Here is a 19,725-nt window from a genome sequence, read left to right as displayed (position 1 = left end):
CAAAACAAACCTATACAGTAGAAACTGGTGTCATAGAAAGTTACCACGTGATGTTCTGTTGTTTTGAGCAGCTTTGTAGGGCGGACAGAGAATACAGACAAACACCAACGAATACTTTGCACCATGGTTAGCTGCACTATATGTGGGACCCAGGAAATGAGACCCTAGCCCTGCTGATGTTAATGGCAGTTCAACTTGGTCAGCTTTTGACCAGTGTGAGAAAGAGTTTTCCAACTGCATGGAATTTGTGTGTGTGGTGGGTGTATGGACAATGCGTGTAATTGGTTGTGAAGTCTGATGTTTGAGTCCCTTACAAATCTAATAGGCTTGTGAGATTGCAGATGTTCATTAGACTTGGGGGATAGTATGAAGGACCTTGTCTCTATAGAACCTATTTAGTAAATACTGTCATGTTTGAAAGGTCTGAGCTCTTCCTTGCCCCTTTCTTTCAAATCCTGATTTTCAAAAAATAGTGATATTGGCACGAAGGACAAGGTTGTTAGACCTTGCCATGGGTGTCATGGATTTCTCTCTTCTAAATAGCTGATCCTTTTGGTAGATTCTCTTTGCTCTGTGAATAGGCAATCTGAATGCTGTTTTCATACCTGTTAATATCTCAGTAGCTTCCAAACAAATTGTTTCATTCAGGTCCAGGACAGGATTTTGGCCTATTCCAAAAAAAAAAAAAAAAAAAAAGACACTTGACAAATTTATTTTGATGTATATTTTAATATATGGTCAGATACGTTTTCCAGCACATTTGCCATGAAAAAAAGTAGCATCAAATATTTCTAGAGGGACTTTTTTTGGCTATTGCTTTCCTCCTAACCTGGGGAATGCTTGGAGAAGAGTATTGGCTGTGGATTAGGGAGGTCCTTTGTCAGCATTGCATTAATATTCTTGGTGCAAAAGTGTGCTCCCTGTGGGATTAAAAGAGTGTGAACTGAGAATAGAGAAAAGAAGAAAAATTAAGGAGAATGCTAAATGGATATGAAAGGAGGACAAGGAATGATGGGATTAGGAAGAAAAAGAAATCAGTAGAAGAGATTTGTTTTCTACGTGTTTGCAGACAAGGTGATTTTTCACAGCATTTCAACATTCCAGCTAGAACTAATGAAAATCACAGCAGTGGGATAGCTTACACATGGCATATAAATGCTGCCTGCATATACACCAATATGGCAAAATGGATTGCTAAAGTACAGCACTGCATGTAAACAGATCTTCTGCCCCTCCTTTTTTTGGTGTCATTTAATTATAGAAACATTTTCAGCATAATGCAGGATTGTTTTTGGCACCTTATTTTTTTTTAGGATTAGAGTTTAACTAAAGCAGTTGGTCATTTAACTGAAGACAGCAAGCAGGTAAATAAATGGGAAAGAGATTTTGAAAAGTTTAAATGCCAGTCAGGTGCCCACCTTCCCCACCCAGTCTTCACCCCATCCAGCTTCTAGAGGTCACTGAAGGAAAAAGATTTTCTCAAAATCCACAGAACTGGAGCAGATGAATTTGTGAATCATCATTACAGATTAAAATGAAAATCCAATTAACCAATGACGTTTTGGAACCAACAATTTCTGTATTACTGCACTTCAGTTTTCTACATGTCAGCTAACTAAATGTCAACCATTTGCTTGTTTTACTTGCCAGAAAGTTTAGTAAGTTTTATCCAGATAGATTTCTTAGATTCAGTAAAATGCCTCTGCTCATCACTTAGAAATTGTATACCAGAGGTCCTAAATTCCTATGCAGGAGAGCGGAAGTGTTAGATTGCAGTATGCCTTAAAATGGGAATCATGCAAGACAAGATGAATTCTCATTGGTGTCCAATTTGCATACACCTACAGAACCATGGATTTCAGGGCTTTAAATTAGGTTTTATCAACAAAGGTAATTTATTCAGGAATAAAGCAGGATATTTAAAGTTGGTATTGTGGTTATTCCAGCACAGCTCTGCCTGAGGACATGCTTATCATGGCATGATCTTCTGAAGTGGATTAATCTAAATGAGAAAAAAAAAGTTCTTAATTTGGAACAAGCATTTCCCTGGGAGTTATTTATTTTTACAGAGTTATTGTGGTCTGTCTCCCTGCCTAGACAAGCCCATTGGAGTTCCACATAGGGTGGGCTCTTATGATAAGAAAATGAAGCAGAATTCTCTTTTCCTCTATGTCTCCTTTTGCTGAGTTTCTTGTGATGTCTCTTTCAGTGGGGAATGAACAGAAGAATAGGTCTTTGCCTTGGATATAATGGCTGCTGCTCTCCAAGAAATTATTGTTTTGTTGAGAGGGCAGCGCTCTGGCACTGGAGATGCAGAGATTGCTCTACTCCAAGCCTGTGGAGTTCCATTAGCTGTGGAATATTAAATATTGTAACTGAAATGCCAGCATCCCAGCAAAATACTCCAAGATGTGTAGAAAATGGCAGCAAGGCTTCTTAGCCCTGTTAGAAAATTTTCCTCGAGTGAATCAAGAGTACGTGCTTATAAATGGATTCCCATAATCCCCCTATACTACTTGTATAGTGGGAGGAGGTTGCTGCTCCCACTCAAAATTTGGTTTTTGATAGTCATTACGGTGTGCTGATCTTAACATCAGCCTCGCAGTAGGTACCCACTAAAGCCACTTTGTCATCATTGTTTAGCAGAAATAAACTTATATTTTCCACCAGACCTGACCGTGAAGGGTCATTGTTCAATGAACTTTTCTTTCTTCTTTCAGGTTACAAGACCCTTTTGAAAGGGATTTCAGGGAAATTCAGCAGTGGAGAACTTGTGGCAATTATGGGTCCTTCTGGCGCTGGGAAGTCGACACTCATGAACATTCTGGCAGGATACAGGTCAGTAACAACGAAAATCCCAAGTAAGATGAGGACCGTCTAGGCTGATGGTTCTTTGGAGGCAACAGCAGAAGAAATCTTACCAGAAGAAATCTTACCCAGTGTTTGTAGAAAACAAGTAATTCACAGATTTCAAGTTAGATTCTTATTGTTTATATTTTTCTGTTTTTCCTGTTCTGGACACTTATGATTTATCTGTTAACAAGTCAGATCCAAGAATAGGAAGCAATTTCAAGCTCCAAAACCAAAAAAAAGCTTCCTTTTTAGCTGTGTAACAAATCTGACTCAGTGTCTTATGTTTGTGATATTTTAAAATTAGGTTTTATGGGCACTTGAAAAAATGGTCCTTTTTGTCAACACTTTCAGAAGTTGAAGCCTTCTGGACTAAACTGCAATGTGTGAAGTGACTGTGGTTCATCATCCTGAATCTGCTATTCTGTGGCTAAATACAAGGTGGCTCTGTGTTGTTGGCCTCTGGTCGTAAGGAACAAGACACAGTAATCTAAAAAAAGTCACTTGAATGATTTGATATTTTCTCAGACATTCATATAAGGCAGCACACATTTTGAACTAACCTGGATTAAAATTTTCATCATAATTGCATGAAGCCTCTCATGAAAGAGAACATCACAAAATAAGTTCATTTCTATCTACTGTGTCAGTTTTATTCTATACTGGGCAGTAATTACCTAAGTAATTACTTAAGACTTCCACAAACTGAGACCTGTGCCAAACAATTGAAAGCAATATTCACCCCGATTATTTTCTTCGTTCATTTCAGAGAGACGGGAATGAAAGGAGAAATTCTCATCAATGGACAGCCTCGTGACCTGCGCTCTTTTCGCAAAGTCTCCTGTTACATCATGCAAGATGACATGCTTCTTCCTCATCTTACTGTCCAAGAAGCTATGATGGTGAACATTATTTCTGGCTCTAATTTATTTTGGGGTGTGGGATAACAGAAAATCTCCATTTGTGTATTGCACATGTTCTTACTCCTAGTGGTGCTGCTACATGTTGACTATTTTTAATCCCATTTAATGAAAATGCTTGGACTTTGATGATGCCTTGAATTCCATTTCAGGCTCATGCTTCTGTGGGTCGTCTGAGCTTCTTTTGCTTTATGGTTTTCAATATGTGACCAGCATTATGATTTAGAAGAAAATTTAAGACTATATACTCCATAGACTTCCCAAAGAATGGAGCCTGCAATTCTGTACAGAATGAGCCTTTGTAGAGACATCTTTTTTCTTGGGTGGTGGCTGAGTGACCAACAGTAACCTTTACATCTCCCTTTCTGTCTGTCTTCCATACTCTAACTGTAAAATGATATTTTGACTTTAAGCCTGGACTGTCTGCTGCTTCTACTCTTTTGTGCCTTTTCTTTGATAAAGGCATTGTATAAAATCTCTTCCAGTTCTTCACAGGAAAACAACAGGAACAGAATAAGCCAGAGACTTAAAGGCAACAGAAAGTCTTCTCCTTGTAATGTGTCATAGTGTCAAGAGGTTTTCTAATTACCAGCTTGAGTGATCAGTCTAGAAGCGCCTGTTGCTCAGTTTGAGAAAGGAGCTGTTCTCTCTCAGAGGCTATTATCATTTGATAAGGCTCAGGTTGTTCATACTGTATGCCACCATCAATTCACAAATTTTAAGGTCAGAAGAGATCACTGTAGTCTTGTCTATGCTTTATGTGGCTACCTTCCTGTGAAGTCTCTTCTTTGTGAGGAGGTTTTTCTTTTTCTTTTACATGAACATTGTAGTCAGAATCCCATAGGACTGCTTCTGTAGAATTGGGTCCAGATTCACTCTAAGTGAATCAATCAAGGCTCTGACAAAAAATAATTCCTTAACAGTTTAATTGCTTCTAATAACAATTAATCAGAATGTTTTGTGGAGCTACCTCTTAGGACAGCAGATGGCCTCTTTCACAAGATTATTTCTGTACTCTTTTGTTCATGTCCTGGGGAAAGAGGGAGTTTTTTGGTATCCTCATATTATGTGTGAAGCACAGAGAAACTGTGATTCTGGCATTGCCTAGGAAGTTAGTGGCAACATGACAAAATGAGTCTCCTGTCTTCCTCTCAACTTCGACTTGCAGAATGACTTTTCTTTCTAGTATGACTTTGTGTGATTGCCTAAGTCAGCATATACTCGGTCACCTACTGTGCAGTCATACATGATGCTTGTGATTTGAACGTTATAATTCAACTCAACTGTTTAATTTCCCTTCTGGGTTAGAAGAAATTGTTTAAGTGATATATTGGGATGTTGTGCCTGAAACACCCACTGAAACTGATTGCCATGCTATAGATCAGTTCAAAGTTAAATTCCTTTGTATTTCATTCCAGGTATCTGCTCATCTGAAACTTCAAGAGAAAGATGAAGGAAGAAGGGAAATGGTATGTATACTGTTCTTCAAATTCAGATTTTTTTGGGGTACCGAAGAGGTCCATAAAATAAGTTCTGTAAAGGTGACATTTTTGTCTAACATTGAACTGCATTAAGCTTGTAATGACAGAATAAATCATAACCTCAAAATTGACAGATATCATTATTAGGGAATGAGTAGTACAATCTATATGAAAGTAGCATTCAGTATGCCTGAAGCTGAGACTGAATGAGTAATTGTAAAACTTGGATTCTCTTACACCTGTGTCTGGGGGGCTCAGGCATTCTCATGTGTGGCCAGGTAGATCAGTCAAGTCTGGCAACAGTGTGCAGAGGCTAGCTGCAGAGCTTGTATTTCTGGGGATTCATGAAAAAGTTCAGTAGTTCCTGTAATTGCTGCAGCAATTGGTGTACTCATATTTGAAAGCATTGATCTTTATGGCTATGCTGGTGGGCAAAAAGGATGTGCTATGTGATCATATTGTGCAGCTGGGTAAGTTAGTGAGATTACAGTGAAGATGCAGGCTAATGTGTTTTGAAGCTACGTTGAGTGGACAAAGTGTGGACAAGTAGGAAACCAAGCTAAAACATGCACGTATCTTTTCTAAAGCACCAGGAATGAGAGTTGCGCACTTCATTCTTGTGGATTTACTGCACTGTCCTGCTTCTGGCTGTGACTAGCCCATGACTTTCCTGAGCGGGAGAGAAGTCCTGGTGTGTTTTTACCCATGGAAACCTATAAGCCAACTGGACCTGTACTGAAAGGAGCCTCACTAAGAAGTGTGCTCCTCGCCCATTTGAGTGGCACAATTCCTCTCCATAACGTGCTCTGATACAGGACGGTCTTTTTAAAGAAAATACCTGGAGGTGTGCGGCCAGACAGAATGACTTCTGACATGTTAGCTTGTGTGTGAGATGACTCTCTCAACTAAGTTTCATTATCTCAGTTATACTTAAAAGAATTGGAAATGAGCCCTTTCTGCATCTATAGGCAAAGCTTAAAAAATCTGGGCCTGTGTATTACTAAGGACACTCAGAGCTCAGGTGTTTATCTCTGCTCGGGTGGAGTTACCAGAGCATGCCGAAGCATGTGAGAGGAACAGTTCAGTGCTGCACAGTGTGTTTCAAAACAAAATATGACTGGGGAGGGGGAGGATTATGTCTGCAGCTAAAAAGTAGAAAAATTACCACACTGATGAAAGCAGAGATGGTTCAGGTTGTTGAGAGATTCAAGAAAAGTGAAACTGTAGCTCAGAAAGTGTTTGAGTTTGTTTTTGCTAATTTCAGGCTGTGTTTCAGTGCTGCATAAGACAACACCAACAAGGACAATAATTATGATCTCTCTTACTCTGCCTTTTCAAGGGGGAGGCTTCTAGGTGTGTGAGGGTTGTGCTGAGGGCTGATGGAGTTTATGCAATAGTATGGCTTCGTGGCTAAAACTGTGATTTTCCTTTCCAGAAAACTGATGGCTAATTCTGCCTTTACTATTGAGTTGTATGTTACTGTGAACAAGTCTTTCAGTCTTTCTGTGACTCAGATGTCCCATCAATAAAAAGGGAGTTACTATTGGTGTAAAAGGCTCCCAACATTTGTGCTATACTTATTCCTGTAAAGTTCAAGTTTGGGGCTTTTCATGATTTTTCAGAGAGTTATTTTTCATAAATAGAAAGAAGGGATCCGATTTTCATTTTGGTGCATTTTGGGATCCCAAAACCATGCACTGAGGAGATCCTTGGGGGCAAAAAAGGTGCAGGGGACAAGGCTCAACTGAAATCAAAGTCTGCAGAAGGAAGGAGGAGATGAGATGCCCTGTGAGTGGGAATGGAGTATGGCTGGCTCTGTGTGAATTGAAATTGTAGCTGGAGAGAAGCAGTTAGGGGGCAATTCAGAGCATCTTATTTTGACTTATTCTCTGAAGCTCTTTCCTGAGGAGATTGCCTCTCTTTGGATAACAGGGCCTGGGGTAATTGAGGTGACACAGTTATTTAAGCTGGTGACATGGGATCTAGAGCCTTCCTGAGACAGTTTCCCATCCCACATTTCTCCTGCCAAGAGACTTCATGTGGGTTTCCTGGCTCGTCTGCAGTGTATGCAGGAAAGCTGTGGCTTGTATGGGCTGTTCTGGGAGGAGCTCTGTTTCAGGAACGCGAAAGGCTTCCCGCTCTTCCCCAGATGCCAGATTTGCTTATCCATATGCATCTCAATTGACGCTTGAACTTGACTTGTTGGATTTACCATTTCAGAGGAGTCTCTTACTCTATTAAAAGATGCCACTAGCAGTAGCTGGCATGTGATTCTTAAGCTGAAGTTTATAAAGGAGAAGGAAAAATTGCTTCTGAGCCACCCGGTGAAAAGCATATCCCTTGCACCAAATGTGAAATATATGGCAATTCCAAAGATGCAGCAGTTGTTCTGATGGCTGTCTTGTCAGTATTTATTTCCTAACTGTGCCTATATTAGGGGCAGCAAAAGCTATGTGAACCTGTTGAAATGACCACAAGGAGTGAATTTTGCTAATCCGAGTGTACTTTTCTTTTTGGAACGTCCTAAATTTGTTCAATCGTGGAGAATCTGAAAATCAGAATTCTAGAGAGGGAAACTTACAGGAAACAACAGAGTATGTGTGACAACTGAATTGGCCCTGAGAAGAATGAAAGCACCTAAAATAAATGGCCGCATTTGAAGGGCAGACTTTGAAGAACAGATATTAGGGGAAAATAGGTCATTACTCGGCAGAAGCTGCTGATTTTTATTACAGAGTTCTGCATTCCCTTGTAAATACAGCCTAGAAATTCCATTGAAAGAAGCCTGTTGGTTTCACTGTATAATAACTGTTCACATACTGCGCAGCTCTTTTGATGTCTGAGTCAAATCCAAGGGGTACTATCGAAGAACTGATTTTCACTTAATTTTCACAGAAAAGGAGTCCTATTGAGACAGGTCATGTAGAAAGCAAAAGTAGAATTTGGGTCAAAATGGTAAATGCTAGGCTCTTAAGCCCCACTGAATCTAAGGCCTACCTTTCTTACATTGTATGGAAAAAGGCTTCAATGTATAGATGGTGAGACAAAGATAGTGGCTAGTTTAGATTCTCCATGAAAATCAGTGATACAGTAAAGAGACTCTTCTTTTGTGCAAACAAACGTAAATGACATGCATTATTGTGTTTCCTTTAGGTAAAGGAAATACTGACAGCCCTCAGTTTGCTCACATGTGCCAACACAAGGACAGGGAGTCTTTCTGGAGGCCAGAGGAAGCGTCTTGCCATTGCTTTGGAGCTAGTGAACAATCCTCCTGTCATGTTTTTTGATGAACCAACCAGGTACTTCAAGGCCAAAATTTAAAGATAGTCCAGTATTGCTCTATATGGTAGAACAATGCCACAGAAAGGTTATTCGCCTTTAAATTCTTTGAAGAGGCTCATTTTTTATTGTCTGTAAGTGCTCAATCAGCCCCCAAGAAATAACTTGATTTAGGTACTCAGTAAGTGTCTTGGGTCACTGCTGTAACCTCCAGACCATAAAACTATAAATAATTAAGGGAGACATAAACTGAAAGAGGAAGGAAGAGAGGGAGGAAGTTGTTTTCAGATTATAGCATGTGAATTTTCTTTTTCCAGCAAAGATAGCTCATGAATATAAGCTTTTTTAAGAGTGACTTTTAATAGAGAAAGTAACCCATGTAGGATTAAATTCTGTGATCAGTCCAGAGGAGGCTGGGAGAGCTATGAGTATGTATCTGTTCATTGAAGTAGGGAGCATCTTTAATCTATAGTCCTAAAATGTAGAAGCCCCTTAAGGCAGCTTTGAGAATACTCCTATTTTTCATTCTCAGACATGCTTCCAACCTAATTAAAAGGTTGATGGAGAAATATAAGCATAAGGTTGGCATGTGATAAAATTAAGCTGCTACAGAGACAATTTATAAAAAAAAGAATAGTGAGAGACTAAAGTATCAGATACATGTGCTAGTTTCCAGTGGTGCCTGTGGAACTGTTGATCTCACAAACTTTTCTTTCCTTTTATTCAGTGGCTTGGATAGTGCATCATGTTTTCAGGTTGTGTCTTTGATGAAGGCTTTAGCCCAGGGGGGCAGGTCCATCATCTGCACGATTCACCAGCCCAGTGCTAAACTGTTTGAGTTGTTTGATCAGGTATTATTTTCAGACTCTTTCTCTTTACGTATGGGTTAGGTAGGTTATACTTTCAAGACTGCCCTCTCTAGGTAAAGACATTATTAATTCTAGTCTGTGGTTCCAGATCAAATAAATAAATTTCAGTAAATTAGAGCAAAATATACTTTTTGATATATTTGTTTTCTTCTTCTATGCCTGTTTACATATATAAATGTAAAGCCGATCTGTTTGCAAAGTCACGATTATCACACTTGCAATTTTCATGTCCTCACCCACCACCATTCCCAGGGACACAGCTCTCAATAAAGTAAATGAGAGGTAATTTAAGAGCAAGAGGACTTTAGTGTAAATGTCTGCCATGTTGCTAGTGCACATTCTCATCCTAGCTACACAGGTGTAAATTTGGAAAAGTCTATTCATGCAAAATAATAATAATTGAAATGAAGTCTGTTGGAGAGCTTTTCTCCAACCTAACAACAGGATATGTACTGTACATGTTTAGGTTAGACTTAAATTTCCTTTAATCTTGTTAGGAGATTTAAATTAGAGCTACGAGAGCTTAGAGAAAATCTGCTATACCATAGGTGAGCAAGCTCTTGCAGATTGCCAGTCTGGCAGGGAGGTTTATTTAAAGTCAATAGTGTGGCTAAAAGCAAGAATAATCAAGCTATTTCCTATTGCTCTGCTCTATATTTATAAATACATATAAATTATGTGTATGTGTACACCATCTCTCCTTCCATTCCTGTATTCACTAGCTTCATTTCCCAGCCAAAAATATCTGTAATGTATGGAAATTAGATGGCTCAGTTTTACAGTTTCTTGCCTACTGCCAGCATATGTCTAAGGCTGGAATTAATCTGTTTCTGTGTTAGGGTGCTGTTAGTGCTGGAGAGAATGTTTGCAGAACTCAAATCTTGAGCATTTCTAATATTCTGCACATTTTCCGTTAGCTGTAATTCCATGCAGAGGCAATTCCAAGCGGTGACAAATCTTTCCAAGTTGTTTTGCCCACAAGGCAAGAAGAGGTCATTGGGTTCGTGGATTGCTGCCATGCAGATAGCAGGTTCAAATATTTTAATAGTATTTCTTTTTTTTTTCTTTTTTTTGGTCTTGTTTTTCAGCTCTATGTTTTAAGTCAAGGTCAATGCATTTACCGTGGGAAAGTATTAAACCTTGTCCCTTACTTGAGAGATCTGGGTTTAAATTGTCCAACCTACCACAATCCAGCAGATTTTGGTAAGGAAAATTTGAATCTTTTTTTTTTATGTGTTTGATTGGCATCTTTGGGGGAATGGGAACATCCATACATATGTGTGTGTGTACATATATGTTCCAAAATCCGAAACAAAATTAATCCAATCTTTTCTCAGTAATTTAAATGCCACCTAGTGGTAGAATTTAGTGAATATTTCTCTGTGACAGCTGTCTAGGTGTAGGAAATGAAAGACAGAACATATTTTTGTATTTCATATTAATTAATCTTAAAGTCTTTACAAAGTGACTCCAATATTTCTGGGTTTTTTATGAGCAATACCACTGTGGTATCTTACTGCTAAGAGTATGTTTTTTTTCTTTCCATTGTTGTTTCTTAATTCCAAAGGAGCAGTGAGGACCACAAAAAGAGATCTTTGTCACTTTTGATTACCAAGGAAATCAAATATTCACTGCTTTTTCCCTAAAAGGATTCATTTATCTAGGAGAATGAACAGAACTCTCTAAATTTTTTAAGAAAAATACATATAAATTATGTATGTGCGTGTGTGCACGTGCGCATATATATTTATATGTGGCATTTTAGAGGCTGTTTTAAACAAAACTCTTCTTTCTGTCAGCGCTACAGGATCAAGGGAACCTAACAATAAGGGCTGTAACTAATCAGTGGTATAAACCAGTAACTCACCTTCTGTTCTGTGTAGTTATGGAAGTAGCTTCTGGTGAATACGGAGACCAGAACAGCCGGCTGGTCAGGGCAGTGCGGGAGAGGATATGTGACACAGACTACAAGAGAGATGTTGGTGAGAATGAGTTGAACCCCTTCCTCTGGCACCGGCCTTCTGAAGAGGTATTTTGTATACAGCAAGTAATGGGCATGGCTTGAGGTTGGGAGAGGGAGGAAGAGAATTTAAATTCTCTGTCAGTGGGGAAGGTTTCTGGGTACGTTCGGTTGCTGAGAGTGGATTTTGTGAATGAAAACTAAGATTCTGCAAAGAAAGGAGTTTATTCTTTTATGTGTTTCCGCTAGGATTCATCCTCCACAGAAGGCTGCCACAGCTTCTCCGCCAGCTGCCTAACCCAGTTCTGCATCCTCTTCAAAAGGACTTTTCTCACCATCATGAGGGATTCAGTAAGACTATCTTTATAATACTTTGGTAGCTAAAAGATCTATTCAGTTGCTTGGGAGGTAGTGTAATATGCCTAAAAGTTCCTGTCCACAGCCCACACATGAAGATTGTCACAGAGCTTTAAAGAAACTGATCCTTCAGTCTTGCTGTTAATTGCTGCTGCTTTAATTGTGAACATTTTTGTTTAGTGGAACTCTGAAGTGTCCGGGAAAAAAAGGCAAAACCTAAAACCCCTTTGTGCTGCCATGTCCTACATACAGTTATTTATCCTAATACAAACTGAGTGTGAAGTTGCACTGATATACCACAAAATTCCTGGTTCCAAAAAGTTCAGGATGGCACAGAGTTAATTTCAGTGTGATGTGAAGTTAATATCTAAAGTTCTTTTTTTCCTGTTGAAACAGAAAATCAATAGAAAAATAATTTTGATTCTCCCCAAAAGAAACATTTCTGCTTGCATGCATTTAAAATCCAGATTCAACTATCATAATGAAACTCTTTCATTCCCAAGAAAAAAAATGTCCTTCACCTTTTTCTTAAAAAAAAGCAACCTTCCTCCCCCACAAATCCCAAACCCTACACATTTGATGTAAATTCATTAAATGTTTTGGTTGTCTCAGTTTGCATTAACAAAATGCAAAGGGACACTTTTCTTTTTACTCAAGAAAGCTTTTCTTATCTCTGAGTAGCTCAATTGTTTGTGGATTTAAGAGAGGGGAGTACTTGCACTGTTTCAGTGATGAGCCTTCTCTGAAACTCATGAGTTAAGGAGATGAGCTTCCTCAGCTAGACATTACGTGCTCACCTGTCTAAGGGACTCACCAGTGTACAGTATAAATAATACTGGTTGGCCAAGCAGTGTTCTTAGCAGCAAATTTGCAATTTAATAAATTTGAGGAGGGTTTTTCTGCTGCTTTTTTCCTACTTTTTGAAAGGTATCTGTGCTTTACACGACGGGGGAAAAAGACAATATATGCATCCATATATACTTTAATTTGATACACCTGCCCATGGAAAAGGGGAAAGTCAGGCACACTATTGGGTGCTATAGTAAAAGGAATTAGGTGTTTTCCCCACTGCTCTGATTGGGAAGATACGGCAGAACCTTGCTGTTCTAATGGTTAGGAAGCATCTTCCTATTTCCAGACTATATGCCCATTTGTTGTTTTGCCAGAACATTTATCTTAAATTGTTCTTCTCCCTTGCTGCTGTTTTATATTACAGAACAGTTGTCATTTCAAAGCTTGATTAAGTTGTTGAATTTTGACTTCTTCTATTCTGGAATATTTTGCACATCTGGTCTAGTACCAAATGCTTAGTCAAAAATAAATTAGAATGCTCATGTAATCAAAAGCATACATACAGTTTCACATTCTCCACATTGCTCAACTAGGAGTTTAGATCTCTCTGCTATACGTGGAAAACATCTCTTAGAGGTGTTCAGACACTAACCATTGGATCATACAATACTTTCTTCTTTTCCACCAAGGGGAAACTGTAACTCATTTTCTGACACATAGATGGAAGAACAGGGTAGTTTTTAAGTAAAGATTTTTTTTCCTGCTTTACTCTGAAGACTTGCAATTATTCCATGTTTTATTCTTTTTTCTGTTCTTCTGTACCTCTTGTAGAAATACTGAATTGCAGAGAAGGCACAAAAGGCTAATTTATGCCTGATTAAGCTAGTTTGGTCTGTAGAAGCCTGAAATATCTTTTCTGCCTCACTGAATAGCCTTTTCTGCTCTGGGAAATCTATCTTTTAGTCAGAGAGAAAGTCTGCTTTTCCTGATGAATGAGGGCCAATGACTCCATGTTGTCAGACAGTAAGATTCCCGGTTGCAGCATTTGCAACTACTGCCTTTGTCTGAAGGAAGAAATTCTCTGTACTATAGGCCTTGTGCCTGCTCACACTGGGTACACAGTAGTGTACATTTGTGCCTGCTCACACTGGGTACACAGTAGTGTACATTTTTCTTAGCAGAAGCCCAGTTTGCTAGTAGACCATTTCTATATAAGTTCTTTTGGATATACTTACTGTTTTTCTGCAAGCTGCATATCTGATTTCACTCATATTTGCCATGGTTGTTGAGCCCAGTTGTCCTGATCAGAAAGACTATTCTTTCGTTGCTTGTAGGTCCTGACGCACTTGCGTATCACCTCACACATTGGAATTGGACTGCTCATTGGCTTGCTCTACTTAGGGATTGGCAATGAAGCTAAGAAGGTCCTCAGCAACTCTGGCTTCCTCTTTTTTTCTATGTTGTTTCTTATGTTTGCCGCGCTCATGCCAACCGTCCTTACATGTGAGTACTGGTCATACTGGTAAATTAATGGGCAAGGAGACTGCAACAATGTGGGAGAAGAGAGGGTTGTAATGTGCCTGCCTCATGTAAGGTAACATTTGACTTGTGCTTCCACTTTTAAGACAAGTGTGAGATAAATCTTGCACTCACTAAACGGCTGTATAGAAGTAAACATAGATTTATCCAGTGCTACCCCCCAGTTAGGCCAGTGTTTCTCAATGCTGACAGTTCACTGTTACAATCCTAGACTGGAATTTCCTCTTTTGCCAAGGTACCAGTGCTATTCAACTGTGTCATGTGCTTGTGGTGGGTCTTGGAGGAACTGTGATAATTTCCCTAGGACTTCTAATTCATGACTGCCCACTTGGGATCATCGTAATCATGTGTTGTTGGAAACAAATCCTGCAAAATGGACTGTTCCATACTTCCTCTGGGAAGGCTGTTATTTTGGATTCCCTGCCTGGTGAAAGGGAACAACCAGTTTCTTTACTCTTTGACACCATTTTTATTTCAAAAGGCCTCTTCAAGCAAGGTTGAGATGATCTGAGTAACCTCGTAAATATTGTAAACAGTGAGCAACTCTCAGGGCTGACCTCTTACATTTCAGTACACATCATTCGAACTGGTCTGTCAAAGGCTTGAGAGCTCCAGTCCCGCTGTGGGACTGCAGCAGCCCAGGATTGAAAATGGATAAACTATGTTATTTTGCGCAAGAATGTTACATGCTGACAACCTAATTTGTCTTACTAATTTGTATTCTCTGTAGTTCCTCTTGAGATGGGAGTATTTCTTAGAGAGCATCTGAACTACTGGTACAGTCTGAAAGCCTACTATCTTGCTAAAACCATGGCTGATGTTCCTTTTCAGGTATATGCTCTACTCTTCAATAAAACAAGAACCATTTAAATTTTTGCCAGGAAGATCAGTATTGGTATTTTGTCCATCTGAACAGAAACTGTTCATATGTGTGTGCTGAAGCTTCAGGTCCAAATCAAAACACCTTTAGAAATAAATGGCAGGACTTCACAAAAGCCTAGGCTTGACCCAAGTTTTTTTTAATAAACAAATGAGCGTGTTTGGTTTTGTGGCTTGTGCAGATGGGGCATTGAAAAAGGCTGTAAGTGAGTGGGATGTGTTTATGACAGTCTGTGGCAGATGTATTCATTCTCCTCAGCTGAATGCCATTCCTGTCATGTAACATGCAAAGGCTGAGAGCTGTTGATTAACTAGCATATAATGCTCCCTCTGTGTTTTTATCTCACTCAGAATAACAATGAATGTTTGACTTCAGTGAACTAACTGCATGTGTATTTCCTTGCAGATCATGTTTCCTGTAGCTTACTGCAGCATTGTGTACTGGATGACCTCGCAGCCATCTGATGCACTCCGATTTGTCCTCTTTGCGGCCTTGGGAACCATGACGTCCCTGGTGGCTCAGTCACTGGGTCTTCTGATAGGTGCAGCCTCTACATCCCTCCAGGTACCGATGGGTGTTTTGGGCTCTCTCAGGAACCCTGCTATCCCCTAGCACTGGTTACTTGCTGTGACTGCTGCTGTGTCTCCAAGGCATTTGTTGGGAAATGACAGACAAAAGGTTCTCTGGGTGCTTGGTGCTTCCCACTAGCATCAACTTAAACAGCGTGTACCCCCAGTAGATGTGAGGCAATACAAATCTTTCCCCTTTTCACTGGTGCTGTGCAGGTCCCTGCTTGAGTGGGCTGTCACTTGCTATTCATCCCAGGCTGAGCAGATCCTAGAATCTGCAGGACAGGTGCATTTCTGTGCACCTACCAAGTGGAGGAGGTAGGCCATGAAGATCTGTAGCTGTGCTCAGGACAGGATTCTTCCATACACATACAAGGAGAAAGTTGTAGGAGGCAAGGCGAAGGGAGATTTGCCCAGAAATCAAACCCTCTGCAGAGGGAGGGAGAGAGGCAGCTCATGGTGTGACTGGCACATTGGAAGCTGGCTGTGTAACTCCATCCTGCTACCTGACAGTAGTGGCGGAGAAGTGATAAATCCACAGCAGGGCTCTGTTTCATACTGCATGTGATAGCAGATGATATTGATGTTATTATGCTCTGATGCTATCAAAGTTTCTGCAGTACTAGCCTTGGGTCCTGCTCTGAGCCATCCTGTGGAGACCAGCACAGCCCCCTTCTGTGATCCCTGTGTTTTCACTCTCCCCAGAAATACCCATACAGCCCTTTGCGCTGGAGGGGATGGAGTCCAGCCAAGATCTGTCTTCCCTACCAAAGCACCTCCAGCTGGTGATATTCCTTATCCTCTTCAGAAATATTTAGGAGCAAGTGAAGCTGCTATGCATGTGGGGTTAATGGGGAGGGAGATCTGAGACGGGAGTGGGTGAAGGGCATAATATTTAGAGTCTCACACGCAGAGAAGTGAGGGAATCCCAGTGCTCATCTTGTTCTGCAACCTTCATTGTGGGTTCAAGTCCCTCAAAGGACAAATCCCAGCACTGCAGAGAGGTCTGCTAGGAGCAGGGTTTTAGGGACAGGAGAGAGACCCCCTTTCTTCCACTCACAGCCTCTAACCACTTCCCTCCCCAAGAAACCTTGTCCAAAAAATTGAGCAAGTTCATGGTATTTGGAATGGTGATAATTTGGGGGAGTAGCGTTATCAGAAGGATTTGAATGGCATTGCTCCCTGCTGCCTAAGAGAGCAGATTTCCACCGCTTCTCTGGGTTTGGCACAGAACAGAGGATTTGCCATGAAGAAAGCCTGCCCATTTAAAGACTGGTTTCCTCACTGGAGGTCAAGACATTAGATGGAAGAGCAAGTTAATTTCTAGTTACTTCTCTGGCTGTCTGACAGGAGGTTGTTCCTTACCTTCCCAGGTGGCCACTTTTGTGGGCCCAGTTACTGCCATCCCGGTACTTCTGTTCTCTGGGTTTTTTGTCAGCTTTGATACCATTCCAACGTACCTCCAGTGGATGTCCTACATTTCCTATGTCAGGTACTGCTAGGGAGGCCATTAACCTCCCATCTTCAAAATGTTGTTTGCTTGCTTGCTTGTTTGGTTATTTTGGGTGCCAAAGACAGTTCACAGCACATTCCTTTACAGTATAAACATGCAAATAATGTAAAAGAATACCATGCTATCTCACTGTATTTTATGCTATATATGATGTGAAACTAATAGGAACATTCAGTATAAATCATCTGCCACTAGTCCAGGTCACTCCCATTAAATTCAACAGGATTGTACAGCACATGGATCTCCATGGATTTTGGAACAGTAGTTTGGGGAAATAGTAGGAACAGTGTGCCAAAACGAGAAATTGATGAGGCTGCCAGCACCTCATTTTGGAAGAACAATGTTGTTAAATCACCGCTGTATCCCTGATGGACTTGTTGGAGAGATACTTTAAACTTTGCAATTGTACTGCCACAAGAGGGGTGGGATTTGTGTCACCTCTAAACTGGTGGTTTAAGCCCCATTTACGCTCAGTGGAAAGAGACAGGCACCTTGTATCCTATCTGTGTCAGTCACTCTGTCTATCTGAGACAGTTATCTTAAGATGGTACGATTGCTATCAAGAAACCTCTGCAGGCTAGCTTGGAGGACTAGTTTAGACTAGACACCTAAATGCCTGGGCTGTAATTAGGTGAGATGAATTCCCCTGAAGGTGGCCAGTGGATTTTCTTTGGACTGAAATGATCAGGAAGTGGACATTGCAGAGGTAGCTACATGGGTCCTTAAAAACAGTCCTTTAACCACGGTTTTGTGTATGACTTGTGTCGTTGTAGGGCCAGTTTACTATGAGGAAATAGGTTTGTAGGTTTATCCTCCATCACCGTTCCCCCTTTCCCCTCATTCTCCTCTGAACTGCACTACTATTAACAAAACCCAGGCTAAAATCTCCTCTCATTTGACAAGTGAGGTCTCATGCAGAGACCTATCGAAGATTAAGAGGCTGCACCCACTGGACTGGTAACTAGAATTCAAGATCAGGCTGCAAGGGAATTGTCTAGCCCATATGGAGTCTCCTGAAACTGAGGAGAGCTAGCATATGCATGGGGACCATGCTGGTGTATCTGCTTGCAAAGTCAAAGCCTATGTGCGCCCCGTCCTGGGGGAGACATGGGAACTGCTCATTATTAGCTAGTGAAAGTATAGCACAGAAGGTAAGAGAAGAGATGTTCTAGTTCAATCCCAGTTTTAATACATTTCTGAGTTCATATCATAATTGTGTCCCTGCTGCTTAGTTTTAAAAATGGAATTAATAATGTCACTTTAAATTGAAGAAGAATTTCTGAATACAAGCTGAAACTTGTCTGCGTTATATTTTAACATTTTCCTTTTGAGAAATTGCACTGTATGCTAACTGAAAGCTGTTAAAGGCAAAACTTCTGTCCTTGTTCAGTCTCGTGCAAAATGCCAGCGACATATGATTTGCTTGATTGTAACAGGGGACAGAATTTGCCCTGAGACATGTGTCCAAGCAATATTGAACCCTTCAGCATTTCCAGCCAAGCTCTCATAGAGAGTGTTTTGCTGCTGCAGTACTTTTAAACGGGTCATCGGCATTTTACTTTGTAATCCATCCTTCTCCTTTCCAGATACGGGTTCGAAGGAGTTATTCTCTCCATCTATGGACTGGATCGAGAAGATCTGCATTGTGACAAAGATGATACTTGCCATTTTCAAAAATCAGAGGCAATTCTGAGAGAACTGGATGTAGAAAATGCCAAACTTTACCTGGACTTCATTGTGCTCGGAATTTTCTTCTTCTCTCTGCGCCTAATTGCCTATTTTGTTCTCAGATACAAAATCCGAGCAGAGAGATAAAGGAAAAAACAACTATAACAATGTAGTAGGAAAAACTTTAGGCATGCAGTAGAGGGCACTTGACATTGTCTTACCGTGGCAGACCGGTCTCCAGTGCCCAGCTAGATGCTGTTATGACCTAGCCCATAGAGAACCACATTGGGATAGCGGTCATATAGTGTTAAGCCAATCAGTCCAGTTGGGTTGGGTCATGTTTTCATTACACTTTCTAGCTCTAACTAGGAAGAAGAAATAGAAGGGAATTTTGCAACACAGAATTTCAATACTGAGGCAGTGTAACTGTAACAAAATATCTGGTTACAGGAACTTTCCTTATGAAAACCAATTCCGTGATAAGATAATACTAGTCCTGGTAGCCAGAACAGAATAATGTCATCGTTAGGTGACAAGGTAATGAGATGCGAAATGGGGGATGCAAAGAAAATAGGTTTCTCTCATCTTTTTAAATTCAGAGTTTCATCTTTGCTGTTTTCTACGTATTATTTTGCAATCCTTTTCCACAGAATTACCCCTTCTGGCCAATAATCTGTAAATGTATTAATTAATAAGAAAAAGATATCTTTTTAATATGGATACTTTTTTAAAACAAAAAAAAATCTAAAGTGATTCAAGTCACTATTTTTGTTTCTGTCTAAATTTAGAATTTTGGTGCTTTACTTGTTGAGCTGGTCTCATATCTGAAAATTGTAATGGTAGGAGGAGAAGGCAAATTCTGAGTCTGCACTAAACCTGTGGTCCGTATTTGGAAACAACAATAGATTGCACTGGCAGTCAGGCATGTTCAAGCTGTTGCTGAATGACTGAAAAAATGTTTTCTTCAGTGTCTTAAATCCTCCATATTTGTGATATTTAAAATATTAGCTCTTCTCATTATCCATTTGAACTACCTCCTGTGAACAAA

The 19,725-nt window shown here is 40.2% G+C and overlaps 1 protein-coding gene across 1 annotated transcript in view; it reads left to right on the top strand.

Moving 5' to 3' along the window:
- Positions 1 to 18,824, top strand: part of ABCG1 (ATP binding cassette subfamily G member 1) — a 51,333-nt gene extending 32,509 nt beyond the window's left edge. The window contains exons 4-16 of the mRNA XM_067289766.1: positions 2,721 to 2,838; positions 3,620 to 3,752; positions 5,189 to 5,239; positions 8,405 to 8,550; positions 9,258 to 9,381; positions 10,488 to 10,602; positions 11,283 to 11,428; positions 11,609 to 11,710; positions 13,843 to 14,011; positions 14,778 to 14,878; positions 15,333 to 15,491; positions 16,870 to 16,988; positions 18,596 to 18,824. Coding sequence (XP_067145867.1) covers positions 2,721 to 2,838; positions 3,620 to 3,752; positions 5,189 to 5,239; positions 8,405 to 8,550; positions 9,258 to 9,381; positions 10,488 to 10,602; positions 11,283 to 11,428; positions 11,609 to 11,710; positions 13,843 to 14,011; positions 14,778 to 14,878; positions 15,333 to 15,491; positions 16,870 to 16,988; positions 18,596 to 18,824 — 1,712 coding nt within the window. The remainder of the gene's footprint in view (positions 1 to 2,720; positions 2,839 to 3,619; positions 3,753 to 5,188; positions 5,240 to 8,404; positions 8,551 to 9,257; positions 9,382 to 10,487; positions 10,603 to 11,282; positions 11,429 to 11,608; positions 11,711 to 13,842; positions 14,012 to 14,777; positions 14,879 to 15,332; positions 15,492 to 16,869; positions 16,989 to 18,595) is intronic.
- The last annotated feature ends 901 nt before the right edge of the window (positions 18,825 to 19,725 follow it).

The sequence above is a fragment of the Apteryx mantelli genome, chromosome 1 (assembly GCF_036417845.1).
Source record: "Apteryx mantelli isolate bAptMan1 chromosome 1, bAptMan1.hap1, whole genome shotgun sequence".
In the NCBI taxonomy this organism is placed as follows: domain Eukaryota; kingdom Metazoa; phylum Chordata; class Aves; order Apterygiformes; family Apterygidae; genus Apteryx; species Apteryx mantelli.
Note: the sequence above shows the minus strand (reverse complement) of the source record. Positions and strands in the feature narration are given on the sequence as shown.